General features: G+C 46.5%; 9 protein-coding genes across 9 annotated transcripts; 3 read left to right on the top strand and 6 right to left on the bottom strand.

Annotated features, from left to right (window-relative positions):
* Positions 1 to 3,080: 3,080 nt before the first annotated feature.
* Positions 3,081 to 5,445, bottom strand: N7487_006317 (putative COP9 subunit 3; the record flags this gene model as incomplete). The annotated part of the gene is made up of 6 exons (XM_056874064.1): positions 3,081 to 3,569; positions 3,641 to 3,793; positions 3,885 to 4,631; positions 4,708 to 5,199; positions 5,220 to 5,271; positions 5,336 to 5,445. 6 exons carry the CDS (start codon positions 5,443 to 5,445, stop codon positions 3,081 to 3,083), a joined length of 2,043 nt encoding a protein of 680 aa, XP_056731784.1.
* On the top strand, positions 5,325 to 6,818 carry N7487_006316 (glutamate-5-semialdehyde dehydrogenase; the record flags this gene model as incomplete). The annotated part of the gene is made up of 3 exons (XM_056874063.1): positions 5,325 to 5,625; positions 5,688 to 5,849; positions 5,911 to 6,818. The coding sequence occupies 3 exons, from the start codon at positions 5,325 to 5,327 to the stop codon at positions 6,816 to 6,818; spliced, it is 1,371 nt and encodes a 456-aa protein (XP_056731783.1).
* Positions 6,819 to 7,116: 298 nt separating this feature from the next.
* Positions 7,117 to 7,944, bottom strand: N7487_006315 (60S ribosomal protein eL18; the record flags this gene model as incomplete). Its single annotated transcript, XM_056874062.1, has 4 exons — positions 7,117 to 7,194; positions 7,254 to 7,621; positions 7,723 to 7,827; positions 7,941 to 7,944. The coding sequence occupies 4 exons, from the start codon at positions 7,942 to 7,944 to the stop codon at positions 7,117 to 7,119; spliced, it is 555 nt and encodes a 184-aa protein (XP_056731782.1).
* A 442-nt stretch (positions 7,945 to 8,386) lies between these two features.
* Positions 8,387 to 9,678, bottom strand: N7487_006314 (putative mitochondrial carrier protein; the record flags this gene model as incomplete). Its single annotated transcript, XM_056874061.1, has 5 exons — positions 8,387 to 8,612; positions 8,667 to 8,803; positions 8,852 to 9,127; positions 9,191 to 9,511; positions 9,571 to 9,678. 5 exons carry the CDS (start codon positions 9,676 to 9,678, stop codon positions 8,387 to 8,389), a joined length of 1,068 nt encoding a protein of 355 aa, XP_056731781.1.
* A 1,043-nt stretch (positions 9,679 to 10,721) lies between these two features.
* On the top strand, positions 10,722 to 11,857 carry N7487_006313 (RNA-binding protein; the record flags this gene model as incomplete). The annotated part of the gene is made up of 5 exons (XM_056874060.1): positions 10,722 to 10,807; positions 11,068 to 11,124; positions 11,181 to 11,280; positions 11,339 to 11,753; positions 11,805 to 11,857. The coding sequence occupies 5 exons, from the start codon at positions 10,722 to 10,724 to the stop codon at positions 11,855 to 11,857; spliced, it is 711 nt and encodes a 236-aa protein (XP_056731780.1).
* An 869-nt stretch (positions 11,858 to 12,726) lies between these two features.
* On the top strand, positions 12,727 to 16,801 carry N7487_006312 (uncharacterized protein; the record flags this gene model as incomplete). The annotated part of the gene is made up of 4 exons (XM_056874059.1): positions 12,727 to 15,397; positions 15,470 to 15,955; positions 16,015 to 16,196; positions 16,265 to 16,801. 4 exons carry the CDS (start codon positions 12,727 to 12,729, stop codon positions 16,799 to 16,801), a joined length of 3,876 nt encoding a protein of 1,291 aa, XP_056731779.1.
* Positions 16,802 to 17,064: 263 nt separating this feature from the next.
* On the bottom strand, positions 17,065 to 17,569 carry N7487_006311 (transcriptional coactivator p15/PC4 family protein; the record flags this gene model as incomplete). Its single annotated transcript, XM_056874058.1, has 2 exons — positions 17,065 to 17,283; positions 17,339 to 17,569. The coding sequence occupies 2 exons, from the start codon at positions 17,567 to 17,569 to the stop codon at positions 17,065 to 17,067; spliced, it is 450 nt and encodes a 149-aa protein (XP_056731778.1).
* A 233-nt stretch (positions 17,570 to 17,802) lies between these two features.
* Positions 17,803 to 20,700, bottom strand: N7487_006310 (uncharacterized protein; the record flags this gene model as incomplete). Its single annotated transcript, XM_056874057.1, has 2 exons — positions 17,803 to 20,101; positions 20,168 to 20,700. The coding sequence occupies 2 exons, from the start codon at positions 20,698 to 20,700 to the stop codon at positions 17,803 to 17,805; spliced, it is 2,832 nt and encodes a 943-aa protein (XP_056731777.1).
* Positions 20,701 to 21,600: 900 nt separating this feature from the next.
* On the bottom strand, positions 21,601 to 24,582 carry N7487_006309 (DDHD family phospholipase; the record flags this gene model as incomplete). The annotated part of the gene is given in 4 exon segments (XM_056874056.1): positions 21,601 to 21,758; positions 21,807 to 22,982; positions 23,032 to 23,573; positions 23,590 to 24,582. Coding segments are annotated over 4 exon segments (2,850 nt in total), but the record flags the coding sequence as incomplete, so codon positions are not given.
* Between the last annotated feature and the right edge of the window lie 1,013 nt (positions 24,583 to 25,595).

Below are 25,595 nucleotides of genomic sequence, written 5' to 3'. Positions count from 1 at the left end.
AGTTATCTATTTACAATTTCTAGGTTATAAAACCGGCTTTCGACTATAGTATTTACTCCTTATAATAACCTTCGTAGTTATATAGTTAATCCTATTATAAAACCGGCCTTATTAAAGTTATAGATTTTATTAGGGTCTTTATACTTCGTACGCTCGTAGTTATACCGTTTCGAGAATCGAGAGGAAAGAAGAGGACGTTATTCTATAAATTTTGTAACCTAGTTTTAACCGACCGAAGGAACCGGGGTAGTTCTACGCTTTTAAAGAAGATCCGCTATTTCTCGTGCTATAGAGGGCTAAGGGGCTACTCTGTATAGATCTATAGAGAGAATCTATTTTCTAAGAGATTCCTCTTTAGTTTCAGTCAATTTATAGTTATTAGTGCGTATTTTAGCGCGAAAGGTAGTCCTACGAAGGCGCGCTGCTTTGCGAACAGCGCTTACTTATACCCTCCGCTTTATGAAGTAAACTTTAAAGTTACTTACTATATATTTATCTAGCTATATATAAATAGTTACCTCGAAAAAGATTTTAATATAATAGGATATATAGTAGTTATTTAAACTTATAGTATTATATATATTAGATTCTATATTCTATCGATTTAATATTATTATTTATATTATATTTAGTCTATTTATACGCCTACCCGAAAGATCTTTAACTAATAGCGATTCAAAAGAGCCTAAATTGAATTTATAGTAAACTTATATACCTTCTATTTTAGATCTCCAAGTATAAAGACTTTAAAGATCTAATCATAAAGACTTAGCTTTCTTAATAAAAGCTTACCCTTCTATTACTAAAGACTATATAGTATCGGCTTTGATTAATTATCTATATAAAGTATTAAATACTATTTTTTCTTCCTTTAAAAAGGCAAAGCTATTAACTACCCTTAATTATTAGACTTCACTCTTCTAGGCTTCTCCAAAACCCAACTTAGGTCCAAACTTTGGACCTAAGACCCAACCCATATAGGTTTTGGGTCCGACTTCTATAACCCAACCCAACCCAAGACCCAATACTAAGTACCTATTAGGGCCCTAGGAAAACCCAATTTTATATAAATTAGAACTCTTAGCGTTTATAACCCTACGAAGTCATCGAAATAAAATACTGTTTTTTATACTTATTTTAGTTTCCCTACTATATTCTTAATAACCTCCCCTACTATAGTAGGAAATTTTAAGTAATCTCTATAAAATAGAAGTAGACTGCGACAACGCCCGTTTTTGTGGAGACATTTTTAGCGTCGCCAAGACATATGCGGGCACTCTTGGCACGGTGGGTACTGCCAAGAACTAGTTATGTACATAAAATCACCGAATAGGGTATTTTTGCATTATTTTTGCATAAGGATGGGCGATGGGCGTCGAATTTCAAAAGGCCCACGGGCCGTGGACACTTTCTAGTGCCCATGGACGGGCGATGTCGCAGTCTAATACTTATATAAGATATTCTCTTAATTCTAATAACTAGGACTAGAGTCGAGCGATTTTTTAATACTACTTAGGATATCTACTATTATCGCCGCGGTTATATAAAGTCCGAAATAATTGAGGAGCTAATAATATTTCTTTATACTTTAAGGTTTAATCTTAAGGAGCGGGAGGCGAAAGAGCTTAAAAGATTCTTTTCTCTTAATAAGATTGAAATAGTAAAAGAAGAAAAGGACGATAGGCCTAATAATATTAAGATAGATCTTATTAGTAATACTGAGGAGCTAGATAATAGGTCTTATAACCTAGTAGACGTTGATAAGGTTAATAAGGCTTAGGATAAGGAAGATAAGGATAGGCTAGTACTACTAAAGACTAGACTGCGACATCGCCCATGGACGGGCGGGTGGGCAGTGCCCACGGGCCTTATGTAAGCGGGCGATGGGCACTATCAATACGCCCATGGACGGGCCCTACCCTTAGGGCCCATTGTCCATGGACACCGTGGGCGCCCGTGGGCCTTTTTAGTAAGCAAAATTAGCGCAACACGTGATTTTAATTGACAGATTTCAAAATATTTCAACTAAATTTATATTTTTTATATATTTACAATCATAATTCCGGATTTTTAATAAGATATATATAAATATATATACTATAATTTACTATATATCTAATTTTTATATATATTTAAGACAACTTTATATAATGGTGGGCATCGTGGGCATGCCCGCCGTGGGCATGCCCGTGGGCCTTGGGCGTTATGGACGGGCACTCGAAAATCCAAATAGCCCAAGGCCCACCGTGGACGGGCGATGGGCACCTTCTAGGTGCCCATGGACGGGCGATGTCGCAGTCTACTAAAGACTAATACCTAAATACGGGTCTTAGGGAGAAAGCGGAAATATAGAGAGGATAATATATTTAAGTATTATTAGGATTATTTGTAAATAATCTATTCTTTAAGAAATCGGAGTACGGACTATGGTTTTATATATAAATTTAAAATATAATATTATATTGATCTAGCTATAAGGTCGAAATTCGAGATAAAAGTTAAAAGTGAAATATATAAAATTACAGCTCCAAAATACATAAGTTATACAGCTATAGAATCTTAGTATGTTTATCATATTTGTCACCTAATTGGGTACCTAGGGGTTAGGTTGGGTTGGGTTGGGTTGGGTCCGGGTCCAATTGGGTTCTGGAGAAGTCTACACTCTTCTAATAGATATTTATAAAAATTATAGGCTATTTTATAGGTATTAATTAGGATTGTTTCTAGTTTATAGCTAGTATACAGGCTTCTATCTTATAGATATTCTCTTTAAGATTCTTTAGTAATAGTAAATCATTAATTAAATAATTATAATTACAATTAATAATCTATATAATTTAATCGAACGGATAGAGATTCCTAATTTTACTAAAATTATGCTCTTTCTTCGAAGAGCTGACCCGTAACACTCTTTCCTTAAAGGGGGGGCAAATGTATCAATATCCTGAAAAAAGCGTAGGCGAGATCCTACGCTTAACATTTATTAGTCTACATGCACTATGATTGACTACTACCACAAGCAGTACATTCAAAGCAAGGCTATCCAGTCCTTATTAGTCCTTGATACCATAAAGATGAACTCAGGACATGTCACCCATCAGATCTTCATCCATCTCAAGTCCACCCTCTCCCCCTACGATAGCATTGACTTCACTAGAACCTGACCACACCTGACCCTTATGTAGGCTATCAACGTACTCATCACTTAATCCCAGGTTATTATTTGTTTCCCCAAGATTAATCACCAGTGTCTCCATCAGCTTCATCTCCTGCTTGAGTTGGGACTGTAAGTCCAACTCACGAGAGAGTTGAGGTAACGAATGAATGGATGAGAAACGTAGCATAGAAGCCTCAGTATGATCTTTGGTCTCCACCAATGTCGCGTTCAAAGCACTAGACATGATGAGGGATGAAACAGCGGATCCAGTGACTTCTGCACACACGGGGGAGGGAAACACCTGGGTTGAAAGGTCGGCCATAGTTAAGGCTGCAAAGGTCTTCCCAAGCTTGATAACAGTTTGACTGAAGAAAGCACCCACCACCTGGGAAACCAGACCGAGATTGTTGTCCTAAAGCAGTGGCATTAGCCTTGAATGTCAAGACGACAGAGCCCACAGTGTTAATTAGAGCCACCACCTACCGCACACCAGACCCCTTTGGCAGCATCAATTTCAGAATTTAGTCTCTTCAAATCACCACGTTCAAATGCATGAGCAAGAATGATATAGGGCCTCGCAAGTGATTGATACACTTTCACCACATGAGGTGGTGTGATGCTTGGAGGCGGACAGAGCTGCTCATGAAAACAATTAGCCCAAGAAAACAATAGGGCTATTGCTGTTGAGAGTTTCTTTTGTTTTCTCTTTCAACAAAGGGGAACTCACCTTGCCCTTTTCGAGTAAGCCTACCAGCACCCATTTTTTGTAGGCTTCCACCATAATCAAGCTCACAGAGCTAGTACTAGGCGTAGAGATGACAATCCCAAGGAAATGAAGTGCATTGCGCCACTCCTTCAACGCCATGTATACCATACCCCCATAAAGGAAGTACTGCAAGTAGTCTCGGTATGATAGCTTGGATGAAACTCCAGAAGCTTCAGTCATAAATGATACACTTGAGCTGTGATCCGCGCAGAGCACAGAGGGGTCCGAAGAGGGACGCCCTAGCGAAACTGGGAAATGACAGATCTGCTTATTCAAGACAGTCAACGCACAAGAATATGCTTTGGCCTGGAGGCAAAGCCGGACAAGCAAAAGGTGACTTGAAGTGAAAACGGCACATGATGGGTCAAGACGAAGCATAGCGTCCTTGACCAGCGTAGCGCCTAGTAGTGGCTGTAGCAGGGTTAGGGTTAGCAATCGAATCCAAGAAAAGTTGGAAAAGAGTCCACTTGCCATTGATGCAGCTTGTGAGGCCTGCCCCACGAGTTCAACAAGAAGGCGCCATTCTCGTCCAACGTATCTGACTTGAACCCCATCGAAACTGGTCAAAAAATGTGCAGCGCATGTCCAAAGCCTTCCCGAGGGGCGGAGATCCGCTGGGAGTGAATCAGCATTCAGTTCCTGTGACTTTTGTATTTGTGCTCGTAGCACGAAAAGATATGGGATAGAATCTATCGCTGGGTTAAAACGCTAAAGACAAATGCATATTAGCTTCGAACCCATAGAACTTTCACATATAAGACTTGGTATAAATAGAGCTGCTTACATTGAGAAAAGACTCATCATTGGCAAAGGAGTCGAGTGCCTTGGTCGTTTGTAGCCGTCTGAAGTATTCAGCTAGGTCGCGGATCCGACGGTCATACTCGTCGCTGGGTAGGTGGTTAGGGTGGTGTAAATTCGCCGATGCGGAGATAATATCTGAGAGGAGTGTCATCCTGGCGAGGTAGGAAAGAAGAGCACAAGATAATTCAGCGTCAAATGCGCATAGGTGGTCTTGTTTCAAACCAGTGGGGGTATCTTGGATGTCAGGATTGCGGCACAATGGACACTCAAGGTTGGATGAGGAAGAGAAGAGCGAAAGAGGAGAAAAGAGACTTGATGAAATATCTGGTACAAGAAGGCTAGGTTGTAGGTATTGCCCACGGGGGAGTATGGTAAAAGGAAATGTGACGTAGGGTGTTGTTGATGATGGAGATTGGAGATCTCGGGGAGGTGGGTAAATCCGAGACGAGCGGGATCGATAACGTGCCCCTCCACACTTTTTTTGACTCAATTTACATTTTTCTTTTCTTTTTCTTCTGGAGTCTCTAAGTCTTCACGACTATCCCTTCTTTTCCCGCACTTGTTGTTCAATCCTTATAGGAGCGGAGATTATTTGACATTATGCCTTTGACCGAATCTGCAGCAGTTGATGCCGCCCAGAGCGCATCACTTGCCTCTCGTCGCCTTGCAACTTTAAACAATGACGATCGCAATAAAGCTTTGACATTGCTCCATGATGCATTGGAAAGGAACGAAAAAGAGATCCTTGAAGCCAATGCTAGGGACGTGGAGCTTGCTACTATTGCGGCCGAGAGCGGGAATTTGAGTCATAGCGTGCTCAAGAGACTTGACCTGTCGCGGCCTGGAAAATACAAAGACATGCTTGATGGAATATTGAGTGTGCGAGATTTGGATGACCCTAGTGAGTTCATTTTCTAATCTTTGGGCTTCAAAAAGACAGAGTTTAACACAATACAATTATAGTTGGGAAAGTGACACTGCGAACCCTCCTTGACGATGGTTTGACACTCGAAAGAGTTAGCTGCCCTATCGGTGTGCTGCTAATTATCTTTGAGGCCCGTCCAGAGGTAATAGCAAACATCGCTGCGTTGGCTATCAAGTCAGGTAATGCTGCTATTCTGAAAGGTACACGCACGCCCTTATGATGCAGGTCTCATGATATTGTTCAATTGACACAAATTTCCAGGTGGGAAGGAATCCATGGAATCCTTTGCGGCAATCGCAAACGTTGTCTCTAAAGCTATCGCCGAATCCCGGGTGCCAGTGCCATCGATCCAACTGGTCAAGACACGCGATGCGGTGTCTTCTCTCTTGGCTCAGGATTCGCTGATTGACCTGGTCATTCCTCGAGGTTCCAACGAACTTGTCCGTTTCGTGAAAGAGAATACAAAAATCCCTGTGCTTGGACATGCCGATGGCCTTTGTTCTGCTTACATACACGCCGATGCCGATGTCGATACCGCGGTGAAAGTGATTGTGGATTCAAAAACGGACTATCCAGCGGCATGCAACTCATTGGAGTCCTTGCTTGTCCACCAGGATACCCTTGAATCTGTGTTCCCGGCGGTAGCTGCTGCTCTCCTAGAAAAAGGCGTGACTCTTCGTTGTGATCCGGATTCAAAATCTGCTTTGACAAAGACATTGCCAGCCGAGAAATCAGCGCAAGTACAAACGGCCACCGAATCCGACTATAACACGGAGTTTTTGGACCTTGTGTTGGCAGTGAAAACGATTCCCTCGACCGATTCCCCGACCACGGCTGTGGAGGCTGCCATTGCCCATATAAACATGCATTCCTCCAAGCATACTGAGCTCATTTTGACCCAGTCAAAAGAAGTGGCGGATATGTTCATGAGCGGAATTGACAGCGCGGGTGTTTTCTGGAATGCATCTACCAGGTTTGCCGATGGCATGCGGTTTGGATTTGGTACCGAAGTTGGCATCAGCACCAACAAGATTCATTCCCGAGGACCGGTCGGACTGGAGGGCTTAACGATCTACAAGTACTTGATCCGGGGAAATGGTCACAGGGCAGCGGACTATGGTGAAGGAGGGAAGAAGTATCTCCATACTAATCTGCCCATAGGCCAGTAGTAATCGCCTCCAATGCAATGCATCAATAGAAGGATATCATTTTAAAAAAGATTTTTTTCTTGCTTTCTTTGAAAAATCCCATAAGAAAAAACTAAGGACAAAGCCTGATTCAATTTTCTTTTGCCCCTTCATTCGTAAATTCTCATTTCCCAGTCCAACCAAAGACATCCCGCCACTTTTAAGTACACAGACTTGAGGTCTCTGGCTAGAACTGGAACGATTCCAGGCACCGAGAAAGTCAATGTGGCCAATGCATCTTTCACAATACATACACACCGCATCATCCTCGTCAAGTCCCTTAAACCTTGAAACCCTTGGAACGTCTGCGACCACGAGCCCGCTCGAACTTGCGGCCCTTGCTTCCCACGTACGGCTTCTGTTTTGAGTCAGTAAATTTGAATCACACCATCTCATGTGCCAGTCGTAATCACGCACCTTATCGGTGTGAGGACCGAAGCCGAAGTGCTTCACGGCCTCACGGGCGTTCTTGGGTCCACGCAGGAGGAGAGTGTTGGCACCGGTAGGAGCGCGGAGAGCAAGCTGGTCAAGGGTCAAAGTCTCACCACCGGCCTTCTCAATGCGAGCGCGAGCGGTAGCGGTGAAACGGAGGGCAGCAATCGACAGCTTGGGAATGGTCAAAAGGCGGTTGTCATCGGTGACAGTGCCGACAACGACGACGGTCTTGCCCTTCTGCGCCTCACTGATGTTGGCGACAGCGCGAGAGAGAGAAACCGGGGGGCGGTTGATTCTCGACATGAAGAGACGACGGAGGACGGCCTTGTTGAAGTTGGACTCGGTGCGGCCTATCATGCATCCCATATCAGCCTCACGAAAAATCCTCATATAACGGTACACCTGTAGAAATTGCGCTGCAAACGAAATTCGGAATCGGGGGGAGTCATACGAGCCAAGAAGCGGTAGAGCTTCACCAGAACCTTCAAGTAGACGTTGTCGCTCTTGGGAGCCTTGCGGTGGCTGCTCCGCACATGGTGGCGGTCCAGGTCGATACCTGCGATTTATGAATTGTTAGTGGAATGGACTGAGAACAAGAAAAAAAAGCAAAGGTTTCGAATGAACGCTGCGAGATGCGATAGTCGAGTGAATGGAGATGATTGAACATACCCATGGCTGTGTATTGGTCGACTTCCCGGGAAATAGCTTGCTGTCGCACCCGTATGGAAAGTGCAGGAGGTTTTTGATCCTTGACTTTCGGCTGGACAGTGGTGTGTGGGTTTAGCCCTACGCTAGACTTGACTGGGAAAGGCGAGGCACATGACCTGACTATGGCCACGTGACCTTGTGGTTTTTTTTCGTTCTGGTTTGCCACCAGGTCACGTGGTAAATGGGTCTCGTTGCATCTAGCCCTGGAGGAGAGAATTAGCAACTACGGGTTACTCCGTACAATGTGCCTTAACCTCTGCTATGGAGTATGCATCCATATCCATATTTATATCTAGTTATCTATGACATTTTTGTGTACTCTTGTTCATGTACATCTGCATTATGTATAACCAAATATTCCGAATAGTAATGAAAAGAAATATCTACGTACATACATATTATTTGAACTATTCTTTATCATTCAAACGGACAAAGAAATCACGAGTCATTTCAAAACTCAACCAACTGCTGGCCATACTGGGAGCAACCTTTAAAAGATTTGGCCCTATCCCCTTAAACAGTCCACGTAGTCCCTCTTCAGCCACGATGACCCTCACGGCATCCCAGATTGAAGTGTATTGGTAACCCATTCCCGACATTGTGTTGATTTGGAATCGTCGACGTAGCACATCACTAAGGAACAAGTCAGTTTCACAGTGCTTAAGCCAATAGAATAAAAGAACCGACAAAGGATAGGTACAGGTCTGAGCGACTGCTCCAGAGATCGCGCCGGCCAGTAATTTTCGATAGGAGCTAGGGTTTTTGTCCCCGTCTGGTGTTAGATACTTGCGAACCGATTCATAGGTCATAAAATTGAGTCCCACCTGTCGCTTGTCAGTTGTGACCAAGTCAAAGTAACTTGATAAACTCACATATGGGGCTACTCCAGCAACAGTGGGTGCAATTCCACGGTATAAAGCCTTTGTCCCACCTTCAGTTTTATAGATCATGGCCATTGTGGCGAACATGCCTGGCAGTTTTTGGCTTGGGTCTCTTGCTCCAAGATCGGCAAATGAAGCGGATTGAATGGAAAGCCGGGTTCGAACAATGTCCAGAGGATAGGTGATAGTCACCGAGGTGATGCCGGCAACACCTCCGCAAACAAGGCGACGCATCGGGGTCATCTCACCATCGGGAGACTCTACAAACTGGATCAAAGAAATGTTAGGTTGCCTCTAGCCTTGGTTCTGCAGGGATAGGAAGCCACTCACTTGCTTGTAAAAATTATAGCTCCCAAACTGCACCGCAGAGTAGGGGATAATGCGAATACAGTTTGTTCCATTTCCTCGCATGAAGCCACGCCAGCCTTCTTCCCGCCCCATCTTCACCAATGCTTTCCAGATTGACAATCTGTATTCTGTTCGACCGACACTTTGAATTTGAAGAAGAATTTTCAATCGTTCGAGTGGTGATACTATTGTCCTGGAAACTGCACCAGCTACTCCACCAGCCATAAATGCAGCCACCACAGGTTCGGCGAGGGTTTTTCTAGTACGAACCAACACCGAGGGAGTTTTCTCATTGGTCACATCCTGCATTAAACAACCAGTCAGTCTCCCAGTTCATATTTGGGGGGGGGTCTCCTTCTCACCCTGGCTGGAGTTGAACCAGAGGGAAACTTGGGCAGATTCTGCAAAGCAGGCTTTCCTGTACCCTTCAGCTCCTCTTTCCGAATAGCATCCTGGCGATCTAGGCTCATGTTGACGATATGCACCTCCGGTTACGTGGATAAGGTTGATAAAGCAGTCCTTTGTGTTTTGCTGTGTAATGATTTCCCGCAATTCTTTGAATCAGAAAAATGAAACTTGACTGTTGTTGCAAATCAAATGCGATGAAGCACTCTGGGTGTAGTGCTAGCCATGAAGGTTGGTTGTTTTTCGAGGCTTGGTGATCTAAAAGCACATCATTGATCTTGTGTTCAGTGGATTGTTTATTTCAATGGCCATATGACTGAGGTATAAAGGGCGATGTTGGTAGTGGCTTTGCCAAAAAGAAAAAGAGAGAAGCAAGCTCAAAAAGAAAGGGCTTTGCTATGATCAGATAGGTTATTGGGCTGGAGTTGCTGCTTTTCCTCTTCAATGTAAGAGATGTAGTTGGACGGGCGAAAAGAGACAAGAGATAAGAGACAAGAAACAAGAAAGAGGAAACAAAAAGAAAAAAAAGGTCTCACAGATCAGTGAGTTTGGTGTGTATAGCTGAAGAGTCTCAAAGGAGAGAGAAAGAGAAGAACATCCCGACTTACCGACAGACACGGTACCTCCCGATAGTCCCGCCACTTATATTACGTACCTTGGGGTCCACGGGTACTCCGTACATAACTAACTATAACTAGTTAACTACTCCGTGGTTGGTATATAGACTTATAGACAAAAAGATAAACCAAATTTGATTGATTATTTGAAAAAAAAAAAAAGTATATATATATATATATCAATATCAATATCAATAAATAAAATGTACATTTCTAAATTATATACTCCGTATACCATATTCTTATCATAAAATTAAAAGGAAAAGAGAAGAAAAGAACAGAAAAACCAAAATCAATTGCGTCATTGGCATGTTTGATCCACCGTAGCACCTTCATCACTAATTCTTTCTGTGCTCTCCAGCGCTCTCTCTCTTTCCTTATACTCTTTATCCTCTTGAAGCTTCCCAAGCTCCACCTCTCCTTTCAAATCTCTTCTTCTTCCCAACTGACCCAGTCTTCTTTCATTTCCATTGCTCTGTGCTAACGGCACCATGTCTTCTCGCTCTGGAACTACTCTGTATGTTACCGGGTTTGGCCATGGCACCCGTGCTCGCGATCTTGCCTACGAATTCGAACGGTACGTGTCGCCTCTACCTTCGCACCTACGAACTTCGATTCCTATCCTTCCGACGACCTTCCGATGAAGACCTTTGGCACTATATATGCCTTGGACGACACTCTTCTTTTCTTCTTCCAACTAGCGTGACATTGGCGTGGAAGCTTCTGTCTACATTGCCCCGTCTCACTCGGGAAACTGTTAGCTAGTCTTGGTCATTCCTCATCATAATTTCTCTCGATACCGGTACCTGGAGCTAGCTCAACTGATTTTGGAACTAGTTATGGGCGTCTTGTTCGCTGTGATATCCCTGCCCCGCGCACTCCCTCCAGCCGACTGTGAGTTAAATGATACTGCCTGAAACCGCTTTACCTGTCTAATCTAAATCGCTTAGCTTTGCCTTTGTTGAATACGAGAGTCGCCGCGATGCTGATGATGCTTACCATGAGATGCACAACAAGCGTATCGGCCGTGATGATTTGCTGAAGATTGAGGTAGGCATACTCTCCCCACCCGCAAAGCTTTGTTAAATCTCTTCTAACCCATCTCCAGTGGGCACGCACTCCTCCCTCTGCTTCCTGGCGCTTTGACTCTGGCTCTGGTCGTGACGCACCCCGTGATGCCGGCCGCGATGCCGGCCGTGATCGTCGCCGTGATCGCACCCCTCCTCGCCGTGGTCGTTCTCCATCCCCTCGTCGCAGCCGTGGTGGCGACTATTCCCCCCGTCGAGAGGACCGCTATGAACGGGACGCTGACCGTACCGACCGCGATTACGACCGCCGCGACCGTGATTCTGACCGCCGTGACCGTGACCACGATCGACGTGATCGCGATCGTTCTCGCGACCGTTCCCGCAGCCCCGATGACCGCGAACGTGATGGCAAGGATGACCGGGAGAGACGCGATGATGATCGCGAGCGTCGTGAGGAGGATCGTGAGAATGGCCCCAACGGTGAGGACAGGAAAGGTCAGTTGCCTCGGAATCCCATGAAGCGTTATTTTCACTCACATACAGCAGTACCCCTGGACCCAGTGCCCTCTGCTCATGATGAGCTTGATACTGCTGAGTAGATCAACTCAGTATTACGTTCCTTCGCTTGCGACCCATGTCTCCCGTCGTCATTCTGTTTTCGTCTACTGAAGGTGTCCTTCATTGCGGTTGTGCCAACTAAGGGGGGAAGACAAGGTTATCGCCCCAGTATTGCTTTTAATACATCCTGTGGCATATCTCGTCTCTTCCCCCGCCCTTTGCCTCTGTGTTTCTGATTTCAAACGGCGTGAAGCTTGCTCATCGGTACAAGCTGGGGCCAAGTGAACGTGTGACCCCTGTTTTCCCTGACTTTTTTTTCAATTTTGCTTTTCCCCGAGTTATTCCCAATATTTTTTTTTATTTGAGGTTGGTAAATTTATCCTGGTCAGCAGCTCGGATCCCACCGAAGCGAACGTCGAACGATCGTTCCAAGTCCGCGCCCAAATACCACGATGAATTCCGTTTCGCCCTCCGTCTTGTTCGCAATTTAATTTGAAAGCGGTTATTTCAATCCCCTCGCCCTCTCCGACCGGTCGCCATCCTCTAAACGCTGTAGTGCCTTTTAGTTGTATGTGAGGTCAATGCTGTTGGGGATCGGTTTTTTTAAGGCATCATTTCTACAGCTTTGTTAATAACCAAAATCAATACTAAAAAAAGCAACAGCATTTCTTAGAACCCGCATTTTGAAAGTTGCCCATATCATAGCCATGACGTAGGGGATTTGCGGGGGAGAGTCTCATCAACCTTGGCATATCAAAGTAATCCAGACAAACCTTGGAAGTCTCGTACTTTATTCAACTTTCAACTACTTTCTACTATGGGTACTATAGGTTCAGCAAAACATACAGGAATCAGCATTGCAATTGATGTATTAACCTTCCTCCCCCACCTACTTATCCAGAAGACTGACATGACAAAGAGAGGCGGGACATTTACGGATTGCGTCGGGAATCCAGGGACGGGTCGCTTGGAAGATGACGTTGTGATTAAACTGCTCTCAGAAGACCCCAACAACTACAAAGATGCACCTTTGGAAGGGATTCGGCGCATTCTTTCCAAGTTCACAGGCCATGAAATCCCTCGTGGGCAACCTATCGATACTTCTTTGATCCAAAGCATCCGCATGGGCACAACTGTGGCAACCAACGCGCTGCTCGAACGGAAGGGGGAGAAGGTAGCGCTGGTGGTAAGCAAGGGCTTCAAAGACTGCCTCGAGATTGGAAATCAGTCTCGTCCCAGAATATTTGACCTTGCCGTCAAACGCCCCGATGTCCTGTACGAGGAGGTGATGGAGGTGGACGAGCGTGTCACTTTGGAAGACTATGTAGAAGATCCGCAACGAAACACCACAGCCACTACTATCCGGGAACAGACCCGGGCAGAAGATGACGTTGTTCGCGGTCTTTCTTCGGAAGCGGTTCGCATTCTGAAGCGTCCATCTGAGGACTTGGTGAGATCCCAGTTGAAAGAGGTATACAACCGTGGGATTAGAAGCATAGCGGTATGTCTTATTCATGGGTATACCTTTCCAGACCATGAGGCACTGGTGGGAAGAATTGCCAAGGATATTGGTTTCCACCATGTGAGTTTAAGCCACCAGCTCCTGCCGATGATTAAACTTGTGCCGAGGGCCACTTCAGCCTGCGCCGACGCATATTTGACCCCTGCCATCAAGAAGTATATCTCTGGATTTCAAGCCGGATTTGAGGGTGGTATAGGTAGTGAGAGTGTCAAACAACAGGCGGGATCCAAAAGCGCACGCTGTGAATTCATGCAATCAGACGGGGGCCTTGTGGATGTCAATCAATTTTCAGGCCTACGGGCAATTCTTTCGGGGCCTGCGGGTGGAGTGGTGGGATATGCGTTGACCTCCTATGATCCTGAGTCGAAGACACCTGTAATAGGGTTTGATATGGGAGGGACGAGCACGGATGTTAGCAGGTATGGATCCGGCCGGTATGAACATGTCTTTGAGACAACCACCGCTGGAGTGACAATCCAATCCCCTCAATTGGATATCAACACTGTTGCTGCAGGTGGCGGCTCGAGATTATTTTACCGTAATGGTCTCTTCGTCGTCGGACCTGAGTCAGCAGGAGCTCAGCCAGGGCCCGCGTGCTATCGCAAGAGTGGACCCCTTACAGTAACCGATGCCAACCTGTTCCTTGGGCGATTGGTCCCAGACTTCTTTCCGAATATTTTCGGCTCAGATGAAAGCCAGGGGCTGGATGAACAGGTCAGCCGGGTGTTGTTCGAGGAGCTAACCAAAGAAATCAACCAGCAGTTGGCCGAAGGGGGTCAAAGCCGAGAAATGTCCCCTGACGAGGTTGCCTTTGGTTTCATCAAGGTAGCCAATGAGACAATGACCCGGCCCATTCGATCTCTCACAGAGGCCAAGGGACATGACACCTCAAAGCACAGGTTGGCTACATTTGGAGGAGCCGGTGGCCAGCATGCCGTTGCCATTGCCGAGAGCCTGGGGATTCGGCAAATTTTGATCCATCGGCATTCCTCGGTGCTCTCGGCATACGGAATGGCATTGGCAGACGTTGTTGATGAAAACCAAGAGCCTGAATCGAAGACCTGGGCTGATGATGGCGCGGAAGGGGTTCGGGATGCACTTGGTTCGAGAATAGAAGACTTAAAAAAACGATCCACGCAGAGGTTGCGAGACCAAGGCTTTGACGGTAATTCAATCGTATTTGAAGAATACCTCAATATGCGATACCGGGGCACGGAATCTGCCTTGATGGTACTTAAACCCAGCAAAGAAGAGGCCGATATTCACTTTGGGGGCGACGAATGGGCCTTTGGGAAGGCATTTATGAAGCAACACGATCAAGAGTTTGGTTTTACTCTCCCAGATCGGGATATCATTGTGGATGACGTACGGGTAAGAGGAATCGGGAAAGGATTCAAAATATCTGAAAAGTCTGTGGACCGGCAGGTCCGGGAGTCCAACCCAAAGGACGTTTTGGTGGGCCAAGAATATCGCAGATCTCTTGTCTACTTCGAGGGTGGCCGACGTGAAACGCCAATCTACAAACTCGACGATTTGAAAGTTGATGAGCGAGTGAGAGGCCCGGCGATTTTAGCCGATGACACCCAGACAATCGTGGTGACCCCAGGAGCATCAGCGCTCTTGACAAAAACCCACGTTGTCATCAATATTGGTGAATCCGATGCCAGCCAGTCAAATATTGGCACTGACAATGTGGATCCTATCCTTTTAAGCGTCTTCTCACACAGATTCATGGCTATTGCCGAGCAAATGGGGCGTGCTTTACAGAAGACAAGTGTAAGTACCAATGTAAAGGAGCGACTTGACTATTCCTGCGCATTGTTTGACGCAGAAGGCGGGCTTGTTGCGAATGCACCGCATTTGCCCGTCCATCTCGGTAGCATGTCAACCTGTGTACGGATACAGGCCCAGATCTGGCAAGATAAACTAAAGCCAGGAGATGTAATCGTGTCAAATCACCCGGAATTTGGGGGAACTCATCTCCCAGATATCACAGTCCTCCAACCTGCTTTTAGCCAGGGAAAGATCATATTCTACGTCGCCTCTAGGGCCCATCATGGTAAGGCGTTTCCCCAGAGGAAGAAGATGAGAGGGGCGGGGGCAAGGAACAGATATTCTGACCTGTATGAAGCCGACATTGGAGGAATCCTCCCCGGATCTATGCCACCTCATTCAAAGGAACTTTACCAGGAAGGCGCAGCCATCAAAAGCGAAAAATTGGTATCCGAAGGCAAGTTTGACGAGGAGCGCATCACAGAATTGCTATACAACGAGCCGGCCCAGTATCCAAACTGCAGTGGGACTCGATGCCTAGCAGATAACTTGAATGATCTCAAAGCTCAGATTGCTGCGAATAAGAAGGGTATCAACTTGATCGGCACTCTAATTGAGGAGTATGGTGAGGCCGTTGTGCAGTTCTATATGCACCAGATCCAAGACAACGCAGAGCTCAGCGTGCGAAATCTACTAAAAGATGTGAGCAAGAGATTTGCTGGTCGAGAACTGAGTGCGATTGATTATATGGATGATGGGAGCCCTATTCAATTGAAGATATCAATAGATGGGGACAAAGGAGAGGCAATCTTCGATTTCGAGGGGACAGGCCCAGAAGTATATGGTATGGTCAAGTGACTTTTCAAGAGGAAACTTGGATGTTTATTGAACTGACAATCACAGGCAATATCAATGCACCGGAGGCTGTCACATACTCCGCGATCATCTATTGCCTGCGATGCCTTATTTCAGCAGATATCCCATTGAACCAGGGGTGTTTAAAGCCAATTAACGTTCAAATTCCTCATGGAAGTCTTCTATCCCCCTCGGAATCAGCTGCCGTGGTGGGTGGCAATGTTTTGACGGTAAGAAAAGATAAATACTGAGGTTGATCATGGGCTCATCGTTTTTTCTTTTCTTTCTTTCTCTTCAGAGCCAACGAGTGACCGATGTCGTTTTGAGGTGCTTCCAGGCTTGCGCTGCGTCACAAGGTGATACCAACAATCTCACATTTGGGTTCGGAGGGAATATACCCGGTGAGAAGGAAACTAAAGGGTTTGGTTACTATGAAACCATCGCTGGCGGTAGCGGGGCTGGTCCGACTTGGAAAGGCACTTCAGGGGTTCATACACACATGACTAACACCCGAATCACCGATGCAGAGGTCTTCGAGCGGCGCTACCCTGTGATCCTCCGAGAGTTTAGTCTTCGACCAAATTCAGGAGGAAATGGTCAGCACCGTGGCGGGGACGGCGTTGTGCGAGACATTGAATTCCGTATTCCCGTGCAAGTCTCTATCCTTTCCGAACGGAGAGTCTACCATCCATATGGATTGGGGGGAGGTGAGGACGCCCAGTGTGGTCAGAACATCTGGGTACGCTGTGTGAAAAAGCAAGACGGAGGTTGGGAAAAAGATATATCAACCTCGGCGCGAAGAATTCCGCCCAGATGCAAGCAGGGGAGCGAATAATCATCCGTACACCCGGAGGAGGAGGATGGGGTCAAATTGGAGACCGGAGCCAGCTTCTCCAAGAGAAGGATCATCGTTGTGCTTGGCGAGGGGGTTCTATTGCCAATAATATGGCGACACAAGAGGCGAGTATGTGATATATCGGGAAATTTGGGAGTAAGTCTAGACCTCCATGGTTTGATTCAAACGGTCAAGATCAATTTGAATATGATGAAATTGTAAGGGCCAGTTATGGGCAACGTAAATCAAAGTCTCAATAGTGATTATGCTTCACTCTCCTCATCACTTGTCGCCTCGATATTCTGCTTGGATGGACTTTGGTTATCCGAATGGACCTGTCCTTGCTCTCCTTGACCAGGCTGGCCTCCCTCTGCCGAATAGGCGGGCCGAGGCAGAATTTCCCCATTCTCTTTCAATGCCAGCTCAATCTCAGGTAGAATGGAGACGATGGCAGCGAATTGATCCACGGGCATTGAGATACCCTGGATTGGGGATGGATATTAGCACAGTTTCTTGCAGACTCACTGATCAACTGACCTTTTTTCCTGGCAACTCCTGCCCGTCCTTTTCATAATATTCTCTGACATTCACCTGGGTTTTGCCACGGAAAGAAGATATCGTCACGCGACGCATCTTGGATATTTCCCAATAGCGATCTCCATTAGAGTCGATTTTGGCTTTCGCTGTAGTGTTGACCTTGGCCTTTTTGGAGCGCACGCTATTGTCGGGTTCAGCGCCTGACTCGGATGAGCGCTTCTTGGAAGACATGACTGAGGGATGATCTTGGGAACCTGGATGTAAGGTAAGAGTAAGAGTAAGAAAGTGGGAAGGTTGTAGGCCCAAAACACGAACGCGAAACGCGGACACTCCATCACGTGAAGACAGAATCTATGTATATATCTATCTCTCTTCTCTCTCTATATATATGTCTATCATTGACAGTTCCTACTTGTGGCCTCTCTCATTTATGTCTATCTCAAATCAATATGATCCATTGTATATTAAAGCGTCAACACCCGAAGGCCCTGTAATAGAATCGAGAAGACAAATCCTCGAGCGACACTCTCCACTTGAAGACTATCAAAGATCTTCTCTAGCGCTTCTCGACTAGCAGCCGCTCCCATAACACTCGTTAACGCCTGTGGGATACCTCGCTGCACGAATAGTTTACGTGCAGTATCTCGTAGCCGGATTTTCTCCTCCTCACTTGGTGGAGGGGGCCAGAGTTTAAATTCCTCCTCTGTCGGAAGCGCGTTCTCACGAAGTTTGACGAGATAATCTCCCAGGGCATTGTCTGAAGTGTGGGCTTCTATCATGGAATCTTGCAACAGAGTACGAATAGTTTCCAATGTCGGGCTCCCAGGACGCAGGATATACGATTTAGCAGCATTCAAAAGGGTTCGGCGTATGTTCCACGCAGACGACAAGGTGTACAACTCATTGATAACCGCAAATATCAGCTCTACTGCTATCTGCGTCTCATCAGCTGTGATGGGATTGCCCTGTTTGCGGGGTTGATCAATACTCTGCACAGTCTCTGATCGGCGATGTGATGAGGTTTGATCAATAGTTCCCGCTGCCTGGATGTCAATTTCTGTAGTATGATTGCTGATATCAAGCGAGGTTTTAGAGGGCGAAACTGCTGTGGCCCATGCACCTTGCTCATTCCCAGACGCCTCTCTGGCACTGTCAATCGAAGGCGACTTGGAAATTTCGCCTCCTTGGATTTCCAGGGAGTCACGATGGTACACCACAGCAGGCGCGTCGACGTTTTCGTTGCTTATGCCGGCACTATCACCAAGGTTGGACCGTGTCTGCGACAAACTGGGGCGACTGGAGTTATCAATTTCTGGTTGAATCTGACCAGCAGTGACAGCCGGTTTCTTGTCATTGGCGGCGCCTCCGAATACTCCCGTCATTCCCTCAAAGACGGCTTTACCACCCCCTGCCACTCCCTTGGGTGCATTGGTCAATGCACCCAACACACCCTTGCCCATGTTTTCAAACGCAGTCTGACTAGGGAAAGAGAATACCGGTTTGCTAGGACCGACGGGTTCAGTAGAAGAACCAGCGTCCTTTTCCAAAAACCGGTGCATTCGATCCGTGTCGGCAAGTGACTCGTGTTTCATGGCGTCTTGTAAATACCACTCAAGGTCCCGAGCGAGAGCTTGTCGTGTTTTGCCCTTCCACGTGGGTAGTATGGGGTGTCGCTCCGAAAAACTTGAAATTAGATTCAATCGTGAAACGGTTCCCAGCATCTCGTGAAGAGACTGGAAGTCCGAATATTTGCGAAACACCATCCATCCAGTCGAGCGTGTTGACGCTGGTTCGACCTGTAGTAGATAATCCCACATGGGCCGCGACTTAATTTGGCCCTTTTCATCCCTCGCTCCATCATCATCTACCAACACTTGTGCCCCATGAAGAATCAAAGGTGGCATAGCAGAGTCTTCGGGTAATTTCGGGCTTGGAAGTAATTTCATATCGGACACTGGTCCCTGATCTTCGTGATCTTCGTTTTCATGAGTCGTGTTTGAAGCAATATCAGCCTTTAAAGGGCAATTTTCGTCAATTCGTTTGTCTTGGCGTGGCCGTTCCGGCTCTGAGCTCTGTGTATCATGGGATGCAATCATAGCGCTTAGACGTTTCACCTCTAGAACTGCTTCTTCCTCTGTAGCCCTTGCCACATGTATTGAGTCTCTCTGTGTCAATTTAATGGAGTCCCTCTTCGGGTCTTCTGAAGACCTGGGAGCACCAACGCCCTGGTTCCGTGCACCTTCCACACCTGCGTCGATAGCGTGCATGATTTCAGATTCACCGCCCTGTAGGAGACAGATAATCCATTCATTGATGAATTCAGGACGGGCAAGACTGGTAACAGTGGACCCCAATATCACTCCCGCAAAGACCTCACGGAGGAAGTCCCGTACAGCCAGACAATTGTAGGCCTTGGAATCCAAGAAATTCGCCAGTATATCATCCGCAATCATGCCGAGTTTCTTCTTTTGTTGTTTCTCAGACAAGATATTCGCTAGGCTGCTATCCGGAAATTGTTCAAGGTACTGATCCACGGTTTTTTGGGCTTCCGCCGGGGAGGAGCCCACAGCGGTGAATGCTGCTGCAAGTTCATTCAAGAATACAATGACGATGGATGAGGAGTTGGTGAGAAACTGCAAGAATGTATCCTCTGTTCGTTTCCGCGAAAGGTGCGAGGAGACTGATGTAATGAAATGAGTCAAAATTCTTCGACACGAGCCTGGGAAACTTGATTCGGACGGTAAAAGTGGCTCATACCAATGTCTTTATTTGGGAATAAGCTACTTGCTTCACAGTGGGAGAAGGGGGGTATATATGAAGGATACTTACTTGACATAGTCATCAATGACTGCATCGGTGAGCGCTCTCAGCGCAACAGCGGTGGCCGGTTGGAAGGTAGCATATTCCAAGTCTGCCGAGGACATATCTTCAAGCGTACTTATAGAACCACCATCTCCCCCTTGGATGTCTAAAGCACCAGCCCGTTTCGGCCAGTCCAAAAGCCTATTGGAGACTTCCAGCGCAAGTTCTCTACGCCTGTTGGACTTTTGCGCGTGCGATACTCCGCCTGGGTGTTCGCTATCCGATCCCTCCCAGGATGCGTGCAGGACAACCCCAACAGCCACTCCAATCAGAAGCAGACCGATTCTCCCCAGGACAACGTAGGTGACAAGTGCAAGAAGTGCAAAGACTCCAAGGAGGGTCTCATTGGTTGAGGTTGAGAGAAAATTGAGGATAGCATTGATAGATTCCTTTGAAACTGCTGTATTCGAGATGGGGTCTTGCGTCGGGGGAATATTGTGGTCTTTGCCGGATGGAGATGCTGAAATGACTTGGGAGTCTGTATCACTGAGGCGACTCATATTGAGATATCCCGGATTTGGAGGGTGTCTAGAATAATTATCGGCAACCCTCCATGTCCATCAAACGTGACCTTGTAGATCTGCGTAGACAATTTGACATGGAACAATAAAGGCAAGAGAAGATACGGGGACAGGAACCTTGGAAAATGCTTGGCGTACACCGTTGGCCAGTGCGTACCTCGTACTCGTACTCGATAATTATATAACGGGGTATGCTGTAGTTATATTCCGAACATAGCTTTAGCTATTTGTATATATTGTTATATTGTATGTATCCAATCATGATTTCCTTACAAGCATGAGCTATATAGCAAGGAATCTAAAGCTAAACAGAAAGGAGTTGATCTCCGCTATCCGAGTGAATCTGAGCATTCAAAGAGCATGCGCTTCATGCCAGATGTAAAGAGATTGCGGTTGGAAGAAAAAGAAAAAAGGGAGTTCTCTACAGGGGGATAACACCCTCAAAATCTCATCATGCCAGGACATGATCAGTATGTGGTCCCTAAGCCACAATCACCAATAATACCCTTGTGTTCATTGTCAGGTCGGCGCTCAATTCCGTGGAATCCAAATTATAAATTTCGACCCCATTAAGAAGAAATTCATAGCATGGACGCCATAGAAAAAGAGTACACTCTGAGAGCTTTTCAACCTCATATGTTGAGGTTGGATGGTGATGATGAGAGTTGGACATAGTAGGGACGGACGAAAAGAAGAAAACCGAAAGATTTTGTAGGAGAATTTCGGATTACTTAATACTTAGCCGACCCCTGGACGCTAGTCTCACTTTAGTCAAAGTACTCATTAGTACCTTACTAAGCACTTACTTACTAAGCGCTTTACAGGACTGGGCCAAGCTTGGGAAGTACATCGTCCTTAAAAGACTCTTTGGGTATTGTAGTGTATTTTTGTAATAGTTTCATCTATGCTTTTGTTTTTGTTTATGCCTGTGTCTTCTAGAAAGCATCTGGGAAAGCATAAAGTGAGTGACGTCCTCATCTCCCCAATAGGTGAGATGACTAGCAATGCTGGCTATTAATGAAATATCGAAGGCTCCCCTATATTCCCGTTAATAAGGTTCAACATTGTTGGGCATGAGGTCTTACTCTTGGATGCTGTAGTCCACACGACCGTTCGAATTCAAGGCACGCACTTTGGCGTCCTCGAATTTCAGCCTCCGGTCCTGGTTAGTGTCGGCATCGGGGTCTGGACTCTCGCCATGATGGACACTCCTGCTTTTTTGGAAACCATCGTAAAGGGTTTCCAAATCGGATTCAATCAATGTCTGATAGTGATCATCGGATCCATCGGACCCATGCTGAACTGAGCCTGACTGTGACCGTCTATGGGTTGATTCATCGCCTGGTTTACCAGAAGAGCGAGTAGCCGACAAGGCGTCATCGCCATTCAGACCCAAGCTGCGATTCAACAAACTGCTTGCGACACCCGTGGTAAAATTTGTCCACAGAGATCCCACACTTTGGCCCATGCGGCTACCGAGAATAGATAGACTTTGACCCGAGGTCGTCCAGAGGCTTTTCTTCACCGAGGGTAGAGGCTGGGGCTTCAGGGTTGCCATCGCTGGAGATATAAGAGGCTCAACCCGGTAGCTTACTGGGTCAGAGGGATGGAAGATATTGTAGAGATCTCGACACTTCGGCGTTGAGATGATACCAGGATTGTCGCTGAGCGCATGTCCAGGGCCACGCGGGTCCAAGTCAATCTCAACATCCAGAGCATTTTTGCGACTTCGGGGGCCCAAGGCAGGATTTCCACCAATCGTCTTACCCTTCAGCATTTGAAAGAGTGCAATGGGGGATCCCAGACAAAAAAATTCTTCGCAATCAAAATCAAATGTACTTGAAGCCTTGGGGGTTGAGTCGTCGCTCTCTTGGGTCATTCCTTTGGAGGCACCATTCTGACCAGTATTGGTTCCAGGTTGGTGACACAAGATGTCGAATAGAATCGCGCTTCCAAGCGAATGGCCGCAGAGACTGACTGATCCCTTAAAAGAAGGATTTTGCTTCCGGTACAGCCGGAGGATGCGATTGCATTCTTGGATGACAATATTGGAGATGTGTTCACAGTACCCGCTTTGGTACAGAAGTACATCCATAGCCAAATCTGAAATGAGGTTTCGAACAGCAGGTACACTTTCCAGTGTTATATCGGACAGGCTCGGGTAGGCATCTTCCTCGACAGCGTCTGCATCAGTGAGATCCAGTTCTTTTTTGTTCTGCCGAACCCCTCGGTAAGGAAAGTCTAGAAGGTGGCGCCAGCACCTGCTGAAATTAGCAAAAAATAAATGCCGAGCAAAGGGGCGAGTCTTACACAGGAAGCACTTGAACACGGCAATTCTTATCGCTGTCTGGGAGCGCTGAGTTCAACGCTTGAAGATCGGGCGAACCTTTGTAGACAGTTTTCAGCGTCTTGCGCAGCACATTTACATCGTGTATGAAATTGATGCTTTCCAGTCGTAAACCGAGTCGCTGGCCAATTCCATGGGTGACAAGAACTAGATGATCAACCTCGCGCTCTCTGTCCGCACTGTCCACTTCCCTCGACTCTTCCATCTCCTGTTCCTCTTGCTTACGAGCCTGTTCTTCGAGATCAGCTGGATTTTGCGGCTCGCCTGCAAGGGAGGACATCTGGCGCTCTAATGTTGATTTCGATCTACTTTCGTAGTTCTCGAATTTATCAGTAGAGGTGGACTTGAGGGTATCCGTGGCCTTTTCGGTCTTTTCTTTCAAGACGTCGTTCAAACCTCTGGCAGACTCGCCCAGTGGTTTTTGTTTTGAACCCTTTGCTTCTGGTGTCTCTTTTGGGCTTCCTAGGCTCGAAACCGCGAACCAACTTCGTCCCGGGAACACCCCCTAGCTTTTGATACACTGAAGTACTGAATCGTGACATGAAATCATCATTCATCAGCCAAGCCGTCGTGGAATCTTGATAACCGACTATCCTATTCATGTAAGCGCCAAAGAGACGATACTGCTGGGGCTCCACCGCAGGGCCAGTAGTGTTGGGATCATTCCCTGTGCCTCGGGGAGGAGAGTTCGGGTTGGTTGATTGAGGGGGTCTGGTATCTGGTTCATAGATGTTGAGTGGCACGCTTTTGGTCTGACCAGATCTATCTTCTTCGTTTGTTTGTGAATTCTGTTCTGGTGACTGAGATCTCCATGGACACAGTTTGATATAGCCTTCTTCGAGCTGGGTAGCGAGATTTTCTTCACATGGTTTTAAGCTAGATCCATCCTGAATGAACCACGTTCCACGACGGACTTCGTATACAGGGCCAATCCAATAGGTAGGACTCAGCTCTCGTTGTTTCACATCAACATTGAAAAGAAAATCCTCATTAACAGGCACTTTGGTCAATACCGGTTCGCTGTCGCTGGGCTGGTTTTGTTGGCGGGCATCTTCTATGTCTGAGAGTTTCTGAAACGTCGTCTCGATGGACTGCGAGTCTCTCCCTGGGAAAGGTATGAATTTCTTCGGCGATGGCAAGGGCTTTTGGTCTGCCTTTTTCTGCCCTATGATGGATGGTTTCCGCTTGGGCGAGTCTACTGCGTAGAACCACCTGACTTTCAAGGGAGGACAATCGGGAGGATAGCGTCGCAAGCTTAATCGATGCATGTGGGTCACCGTGTGGTCCTCCCCTTGCGATCGCTGCAGGACATCTGGTTTTTGGTGATCACCAGGCTGTGGTGTCGGGGTTGTGCTTCTTGGTGTACTCCATGGAGTGAGTGTCCCCAAAAACGACTTTTGCTCTGCACCCGCCATGGGGAGGAGCGCCCGCCGGAAGGCAGCGAAACGAACCAACGTGAGCAGCTGGGTTGGAGAACGGTGGAAGTGAAGGTGGTAAAGATGAACAAGATAAACCTAGAAAGAGAAAGAGAAACAAGAAATAGAGACGTGTCCAAAATGCGTCCAAAAAGCCGATAAGAGATGTTGGAGTTGCAAATGAACGGCAATGTTTGGAGATCGGAAATGATGTAATCCCGATTTTTAGGTATGCAATTACTGGTACAGTGGTGTTCCATGAGTATTTGACCTTGGGTACTTCGGCCGTGGGCCCACTTTGCAGGCCCACTTTTAATATTGCCAGGCAGAAACCTCGAAAATTCAATCCAATTTAATAGCTAGTATGCCAACCTTCATATTTAATAACATCAGCAACTCTATGAGGCATAGTATCAGATAGATGCTTAAACATCTCAATATCTAGCCCCTCCCAAGCTTCCTGGGCAGCGTCGACTAGTAGATCAAGCGTAGTTTCGTTATTTGGGAGCTGTATTAGCTCAGGGTGTCGCTTCAGTATTTCGGCCTTTAGGAGCGCCCATAGGTTCTCAATTGGATTCAAATCGGGCGAATAGGGAGGCCACTCCATAATATCACATCCAAGCTCATTAAGAGTCCCCTGAATGATATAGGCAGTGTATACCGGTGCGTTATCTTGTTGAAAAATAGCATCTTGATCAATACTATTAAGAAGTATTGGAAGAACACGCCGGTAAAGCTCTTCAATAGTCCGAGATGAAACACCACCGCGGCGAGACTGAGGATCACCAAATAATGGAATTAAACCAGAGCGTCGCGGAAGACCAGAAAAGGCAGCCCAAAACATCTGTTTAATCTGTTTTCCACGGGTTGGTATCATTTGGACTTGATGGCCCTCTTCTTCGTGCTCCCAAAGCTGGTCCTTTGGACGGGTAAATGTCCATTCTCGACGCTGACCGATACCACGTTCAATAGTACACTCATCAGACCAATACACACGGGCCCAATCCTCAGAAGTGAAGTGCTCATATCTTCGCGCCCAAGTAAGGCGTTTTTCAGCAGATAGAGGTGTTAAAGTAGGCCGTTGCATTTTCCGCCACTTTCGAAGGCCTATT

Source organism: Penicillium crustosum (assembly GCF_028827405.1).
Source record: "Penicillium crustosum strain IBT 35664 chromosome Unknown utg000002l_segment0_segment0, whole genome shotgun sequence".
Lineage (NCBI taxonomy): Eukaryota > Fungi > Ascomycota > Eurotiomycetes > Eurotiales > Aspergillaceae > Penicillium > Penicillium crustosum.
Note: the sequence above shows the minus strand (reverse complement) of the source record. Positions and strands in the feature narration are given on the sequence as shown.